This window comes from Lactuca virosa, chromosome 2 (assembly GCF_052849685.1).
Source record: "Lactuca virosa cultivar CGN04683 chromosome 2, Lactuca_virosa_CGN04683_v6, whole genome shotgun sequence".
In the NCBI taxonomy this organism is placed as follows: Eukaryota; Viridiplantae; Streptophyta; class Magnoliopsida; order Asterales; family Asteraceae; genus Lactuca; species Lactuca virosa.
Window position 1 is genome coordinate 77,742,757 of NC_136427.1, and position 8,393 is coordinate 77,751,149.

The window sequence follows — 8,393 nt, forward strand, 5'->3', positions numbered from 1 at the left end:
CCCTAGATTTTCTAGGACGAAAATGGACATATGAGAGAGAGAGAGAGGTGGGACCCTTGCATATTAAATTTATTTATTTATTTAAAAAAAAGTAATAGAAAACCTCATAAATGGTCCCTGGGTAATGAAATGACAAAAATGTCCCTGACTTAACGGCTAAATGGTAACGGAGTGAGCCGAAAGGACCAAATGTTAAAAGTTTTGAAACCACAGGGACGATCTGTAAGGTTTTTTGAACTTAGGGACTAAACTTGATATTTTCAAAAACCACATGAACCATTTTTGAAATTTTGTCATGATTTTTTTTAGGACTATGGACCAGAAGTACAAACCAGGTCAAAGTCCAATACTAGGACCAAAGTTGTGAATTTTGGAAAGCCATACGGATCAAATATGTAATTTACTCCTTAGCTTAAAATTTAACGAAGACAAAATTCCCAAAACGCGGTATTCGCTATTCCCTTTTGCCACGCTATCTCACCCTCACTCTCGATCTTTTGATTCTCTTTCAAATCGGAGTTTATTTGATCGGGCGTCACTCAGGTTAGTTTAGACGATTTGGTTATCTTTATGTGTTTCATGAAATGCATTTTGAACCGTTTACTAATTTGAGTTTCGTTTGTTGTGATAAGTATTCATGTTACCTGAAATGTTTTGATTATGTCATCATTTGGTCTTTAAGTTTTTTTGATTATATATGATGGCTGATGATAGTTGGATAATTGATGTAGTGTTTCTTTTAATTGATTTAGGGTTTGTTTGAATTTGTTACTGTTGCTCCGGATTACAAGAAGCATAAACATAGGAAAAAGCCTTAGGGTAAAGAAAGATATCGCTGTAGTCAGAACTTTGTTTGGCTCATAAAGGAACATTTTTACCATGTGGCTGAATAGCTGATCTACTCTTTCTTTGTGAAGTAAACCGGTAATTAGATTGTATATGATGTAGTTTGTAATTATTTTGTGTTTGTTATCACATGCGGATCCTGTTCATTTTCGTTATTATTCTCTTTTACTGTTTACAAGTGTTGTAATATTACGTGCAATTTGTTTTGTCTATTGCAAGCTTAGGAATGGATATGACAAGGAGAGTGACTAGAAACCAGAATGATGATGATGCATCTAGCAGTGAGACTATCAAGACTGATGATGTGGGACCTTGGTCATATCTCAACCATGATCTGCTTTTATTAGTTATGATGCAACTGGGAGTCATCAATTTTGTTGCATTCAGTGGAGTTTGCAAATCATGGAGATCAGTAGCACTCAGTAACAGGAAAAGTTTTATGGCATCCAAACCACCAATGCTGATGAATATCTCTGATAGTATTAATAAGGATTGGCAATGCTGCCTAGAGGACCATGAACGAAGAAAGTTCAAAACCACACTAACGCATTCTGCTGGAATGTACTGTTGTGGATTTACTTGTGGTTACTTGATCTTGTTCAGGATAAAAACCAAGGACTTCTGGCTTGTGAATTTAATCACTAGACATGAACTTTTTTTCCCTCCTGCCCCTTGGGTGTCTGATTATGTATCAGGCGTCGCGTCTGTTCTTGTATTTTCACCTTCAATATCTAAATTGGTGTTTGTTATCTTAGCCCAGAAGCAAATATGGTTCTCTATAGCGGATGAGGGAGCATGGAATTGTGTTTCATCCACTTTTGACTTCAACTTTTATAAGGATTTACATGTTTTTAAGGGGAAGATATATACTTTAAACTCTAATAACGGTCATTTATGTGAACTCGTACTCAATCCTGAGCTTAGAGTGACGTTACTTGAAACCAACAATCTTCTGGATGATCTGAACATATTTTCCCCGCAGCTTGTAAGTTGTGGTGAAAACCTTTACATGATTTTGATGGAAGGATTATTCAGAGATGAGATCAATGTTTATAAACTAGACTTTGGTGAAATGGAATGGGTGCCTTTTCAAGATACAGGAGACGAACGTGGTTTCTATATGAGCCAAGTGGGTCATAGTGCTGCTGTGAAACCAGTGTTGTGGGCTGAGCCTTGGTCACACTACCCGAGATATGATGTTCCGAATGGAGGTGGACATGGCAGGTTTTTTCCTGCAGATGAGGTGTGGTATTTCACACATGAATGTTTGAATGTTAATCTCTTAGATGAGTCATCATGACTTATTACCTCTCTTATTTTTGTATATGTCGAGAACCATTGGTGGTGATTTTGGACTTTGCAGTTTATCTTCTCATTATCAGGGGCACAACTATTATTTATATTTATCTCCTGTGATATGGTGTCGTCTTTTGCTTTGAAATGTGTGGCTGATGCATATTGCTTAATTCATATCCAATTTTTGGTTTGATCTCTTAGCCTTTTTATGATTTAGATGATGGCGCTTTTTATGGGTGCGGTATTATAGTCATTTTCTTTGATACCTGCTAAAATTCTCTTCACTTTTAGAGCCCCTGAGATTATTAATGCTCCATGGTCAATTATAACTTATAGGAGAATTTTAAGACGAGTGTAAAAGTAGATACTATTTCTGTGCTTAAATCCAATTTTCTATCTTGATTAATAAATGTGCACTCATATCACTACAAAAAATATGTCATTTAGTGGCACACAAAATGTGCCACTAAAAACCCAAAATAATGCCACTAAAGGCTTCTTAGACAATCCGCGGCGCACATAATAACTGCCACTAGAAATGCTCTCACTGAAACTCTTTAGTGACACTTTTAGTTTTTATCGCTGCAGGTATTTAGGCTTTTAGTGACACTTTTTTATTTGTCACAGCGGAATAAAAGTTTTTTGTGGTACATATTTTGTGCCGTTGAATCCTCATTCAATTTAAAAGTTCATGCTACTTTTAGTTACACACTTTAAGACTTTAGTGACACTCTTTTATTTGCCATAATAATAAAAAATATTTTGTGGTACATTTGACGCTTGTAAATACTCATGAGATTTTATAATTTAGGCTACTTATATATACAAAATTTTTATCTATAATATAAAATAAATAAAAAAAATGATAAACTGTAGCATGTAGAAAATAGTAAAAATTTCATTGTTTTCATCAATATTTTTACCTTTTTGAATTAAATATGTCTAAATATGGAATTAAATACAATACTATCTTTGTCCCGTATTAATAGTCCATTTTTCTTTTTGGTTAACCTATCATAAAATTAAATACAATAAAAAGATAGAATTAAATGCAACAAAAAATAGAAGTATTTAATGTTTTCTTAATCTGTATGTTTTTTGTCCGTAAACAATAATTTTGAGACGGATAGAATATATATATATATATATATATATATATATATATATATATAAACCGAAATGGAGTAGTGATCTAAACCCGTACCCTATAGGGCCGCCCCTGCCTATAAATTAAAGCGATAATGACTTGAAAATGTAATAAACTTTCGACTTTATTCACATGTAATCACTAAACTTTTTTCATTATCTATTTGTCACTGAACTATTGAAACTACTCATATGTTACCCTTATAACCTGTAACAGCCGGTTATAAGGGTAAAATGCTAACAATTTTAATAGTTTAGTGGCAAATAGATAATGAAAAAAAGTTTAGTGACTAAATGTCAACAAAGTTGAAAGTTCGTTTCCCTCTCAAATTATCTTAATATTATACCCCGAAAAAGGTATATAAAAAAAAGGAAAAACGAAACCAATATTATATGTATAAGTTTTATGTTATAAAACTATACAATATTATATGTATAAAAATTATCCTAATATTTGTATGAATTTTGTGTTATAAAATTATGCAACATATAAATTGACATACATTAAACCATATATGTTGTTTATAAAAGAATAGATACATACATTGATACATTATATATGTTGTTATACTTCATGTATTGACATACATCATATTAGTATATTTACTATTAAAAAAGATATTGAAATTTTCATATTACACACAACATATATTTAGAATTATTTTTAATATTATTACTCTTTTTAATTTTTCTTATGTAACTTGTGTTAACATATACATACATAAAGTTGAAAACATACATACAGTCAAACACATACATACGGTCAAATATATAGATACATAAATGGTTCATATTATATTACAGTTTCAAAAGTAACATCGTATGTAAAAAGTTATTATAGGAATTATCCCTCGCTAGTTAGAAATTTTTTATTTTAATTTTTTTTCGTTTTAACGATTGTATTTTAAAAATAAAATGGTATAGTATTAAATTGTCTGTGAGTTTAAAGCGTCTTATTTTCATTTAAGAAGAAAAAACGATTAAGAAAAATATGATATTTTTACTTTAAACATACACAAAATAGCTTTTCTTGACCAGTTTTATACAGGAAACACACAGAGTCAAATATAAACTGAATCTGTCCAACGGACTAACCAACATCTGAGAGAGGAAAAGAAGTTGATTCTTTAATGAAACTAAGCGGCAACATCAATTTTAAATCTGTTATCAATAACTATTGGATTACATTAAGGATGTCGTCTTTATAAAGATTTCAAATTAACTTCAATCAGCTCAAACATGAAGTTGAGCATCGATATTCCGATAGAATCAAAACACCCTATTGGTAGCCAATAATGTTAGATTAGGTGTCTAAGGTCAAAACTAAATTGATATAACTTTATGAACTAAAAACAACATATTTTTTGGGTAGCCCTTAATAACTAGAAATAATTAGGAACAACTTAAGGAGCGTGATGAAACAATTCGTTTTTTATATCTTTTTCGGGATATAATATTAGGATAATTTGAGAGGGAAACGAACTTTCAACTTTTTTTACATTTCATCACTAAACTTTTTTTCGTTATCTATTGCCACTGAACTATTGAAATTGTTCGAATTTTACGCTTATGACCGGTTGTTACCGGTCATAAAGGTAAAATGTGAACAATTTCAATAGTTAAGTGATAAATAAATAACGAAAAAAAGTTTAGCGAGTAAATGTGAACAAAATAAAAAATCCATTACCTTTCCGGTCATTATCCCTAAATTAAAAGGTTTTGGAATTTGGATATTGATAAGTGCTTATAGAAAATGGCTTTTTGAAACTCTTTAAAACCCTTCGAAACACAGTTTTTCATAACTTATTAAGGTAAATTACATTAATACCCCAAAACCTATCCCTCGTTCACAGTCCCCTCGTCCAAAGCAGACTCCACGCTTCTTCTTCACGAGAAGTCGACAGTTGCAATTTATCTCCCACCCTTCACCACACCTCCAATCAGCGGCGCACCAGCTACAGTCTTGCCTTCTCCAATCTCCTGGTAAGTCACTTTCTTTTTGCTTTTCGGATTTGATGACGCAGTTGCAATTAGTTGTTCGATTAGTGTCTAATTAGTGTTTAAAGCACATCAGTTAATCTGAATCCTGGCTGAATTCCTGGTCTGGTATCCAATTCCTGTCAACATTTGGTTTGGTATCTATTTCTTGTCTGAAATTCTGTCAAGATCGATGTAGGGCTTGTTATTGATTTTATTCTTGCTGTGTTGTTACAAGTGTATGCTTATGTACGATTTCTGTGTTAATATTGTGTAATATCTATGTGTTTTATGTTGTTCATTATGTGCAACCCGTGAAAATTGGTTGATGACAATCTGTTGCAAGGTTTCTGATCAACTAGATCAATTAAGATGATATTTTCAAGAAAAGTGGTAAATAGATGCTACTGATAATAAGTAATAAAAATACAATCTTGATCCATTAATACCTTCGTTTCAGGGTGATTAGATGTTACCCCAGAACAGACCAATCCAAATGGTGTGTTGGCAATCTATCAATGATGTCGACTTGTGCTCCTTCATGTGCATTCAGCATCTATTAGTTTATTCTTAACCGTAATTTTACATCAAAAAACTGATTCATATTAGCTTTAAAGATAACGCATTAACACTAGTTGAGAACAAGTAATAAAGTTATTATATGAATACATGATTTATATGAATTTTGTATTTTGCTTCTGATTACAAGAAACATTGAGATATGAAAAAACATTTTTACCATGTGGCTAAATACTTGATCTACCCTTTCTTTATTAATAGCATTCATCTGTAGAACTGCTAATTAGATTTTATATGCTGTAGTCTGTAGATATTTTGTGTTTGTTTTCATATGCAGATTCTGTTAATTTATGTGCACGTTTTCTCTTTGTTTACAAGTTTTGTATGATTATGTGCAATTTGCATTTTACCAAAGAATGTTTATTTTGTCTTTTGCAAGCTTAGGAATGACTATGACTAGAAACCAGAATGAAGATGGCGCATCTAGCAGTAAGACTATCAAGACTGATGATGTGGGATCTTGGTCATACCTCAATCATGATGTGCTTTTATTAGTTATGATGCAACTGGGAGTCATCGATTTTCTTGCATTTAGTGGTGTTTGTAAGTCATGGAGATCAGTAGCACTCAGTAACAGGAAAAGTTTTATGGCATCCAAACCACCAATGCTGATGTGGATCCCTCCCCGTAGTAATAATAAGGATAAGAAATTCTGCCTAGAGGACTATAAAAGAAGAAAGTTCAAAACCGCACTAACACATTCTGCTGGAATGTACTGTATTGGATTAACTTGTGGATACTTGATCTTGTTCAGGATAAAAACAAAGGACTTCTGGCTTGTGAATCCTATCACTAGACGTGAACTTAATTTCCCTCCCGCTCCTGATGATTACATCACTTCCGTTCTTGTCTTTTCACCTTCAATATCTAAGTTTGTGCTTGTTATGTTAGCAAAGAAGCAAATATGGTTTTCTATAGAGGATGAGGGAGCATGGAATTGTGTTTCCTCCACTTTCGACTTCACCTATTATAAGGATTTACATGTTTTTAAGGGGAAGATATATACTTTAAACTCTTATAATTATCATTTATGTGAACTCACACTCAATCCTGAGCCCAGAGTGACGTTACTCGAAACCAAGATTCTTCTGGATGAGCCCGAGCACGAGTCAGACATATTTTTTCCACAGCTTGTAAGTTGCGGTGAAAACCTTTATGTGACGGTAAGCTCAGCATATGCAGATGTGATCAGTGTTTATAAACTAGACTCTGGCAAAATGGAATGGGTTCCTTTTCAAGATACAGGAGAGGAACATGGTTTCTTTATGAGTCAAGCGGGTCATAGTGCTGCTGTTAAACCAGAGTTGTGGGTCGAGCCTTGGTCACAGTACCCGAGATATTATGTTACTAATGGAGGTGGACATGGCAGGTTTTTTCCTGCAGATGAGTGGTGGTATTTCCCACATGATTGTTTGAATGTTAATCTCTTAGATGAGTCATCATGACATGTTATCACTCTAACCTTTTTTGCATTTGTTGAGAACCATATCGATAGTGAATTTGGATTTTGCGATTTACGTTTTTGTTTTAATCCTCGTCCTTTGCTTTGAGATGTGTGGCTAATGCATATGGTTTAATTTATATACAATTTTCAGTTTTATCTCTTTGCTTTTTTATGATTGAGATGATGGTGCCTTTTTATGGGTGCGGTATTATAATCATTTCCTTTGATATCTGCTAAAATTCTCTTCACTTTTAGAACCCCTTAGATTATTAATGCACCATGGTCAATGCCAACCACGGCTAGTCACTAGAATTTCTTCCTTTTTATTGTAGTTTAGACATAACGTATTGGAGAATTTGAAGTTAAGTGTAAAAGTAGATGTTGTTTTGGTGCTTACATCCAATTTGGTTTGGTATGTGACTTTTGGATTGGGTCGTACCTAAAACAACTTAGTAAACTAGATTGTTGATTGGTTTCTTTTCAAAAATGAGAACCTAATTTGTCTCCAAATTGTTAAAAATTATATTAATTGTCATCGTACAATGAGTGAGATGGCAAACGGGCAACAAACTGTGCCGCTAAGCCTTTTTGAATGGTAAAGCTAATTCTTTTAAAGACTACATCCGAAGATCTAGGGGATATAACATTACTATACATGATTCGTTGTACTCTTTTAAGAAGCTCTACCGCATCCGGTGCGAGGAAACCAAACGTATCAAATGCAAATGGTATGAACACGTGTTGATTTTCCAGGCATGATCTCTCATGTTTGGTGACTTTGCTTGTGACTGCTTTTAAAGCAGCATGTCCCGCTGTGAAACCCCCAGCCCTCAGGCCCACGAGAGGGGATATCCCTGTAAGATCCACACATGCGTGTTTCCCTCCGACCCATCCAAAAATCAAAATGTCAGTCGGTCTGAGGGTGGACCTTCCTTCTGTTGGGTCAGTCAAGAAATTAACAGGTGCCTCTTTCTTAGCGGAAACCCCGGCACGCTTAAATATGTCAAACAAGACATCCCTAACCATATCGTGCCTGTATTTGAACCCCGGGAGTTCTTTACAGTGAACTGCATGCTCCCCAAAGGAGTCCAAACATGCCTTGCGA

At 33.8% G+C, this 8,393-nt stretch overlaps 2 protein-coding genes across 2 annotated transcripts; both read left to right on the forward strand.

The window, feature by feature from the left end:
- The first annotated feature begins 435 nt into the window (after positions 1-435).
- LOC145159194 (uncharacterized) lies at positions 436-2,262 on the forward strand. The gene is made up of 2 exons (XM_079078127.1): positions 436-543; positions 1,071-2,262. The coding sequence occupies exon 2, from the start codon at positions 1,073-1,075 to the stop codon at positions 2,144-2,146; it is 1,074 nt and encodes a 357-aa protein (XP_078934253.1). The 5' UTR covers positions 436-543; positions 1,071-1,072; the 3' UTR covers positions 2,147-2,262.
- Positions 2,263-5,109: 2,847 nt separating this feature from the next.
- LOC145159195 (uncharacterized) lies at positions 5,110-7,375 on the forward strand. The gene is made up of 2 exons (XM_079078128.1): positions 5,110-5,271; positions 6,229-7,375. Exon 2 carries the CDS (start codon positions 6,231-6,233, stop codon positions 7,287-7,289), a length of 1,059 nt encoding a protein of 352 aa, XP_078934254.1. The 5' UTR covers positions 5,110-5,271; positions 6,229-6,230; the 3' UTR covers positions 7,290-7,375.
- The last annotated feature ends 1,018 nt before the right edge of the window (positions 7,376-8,393 follow it).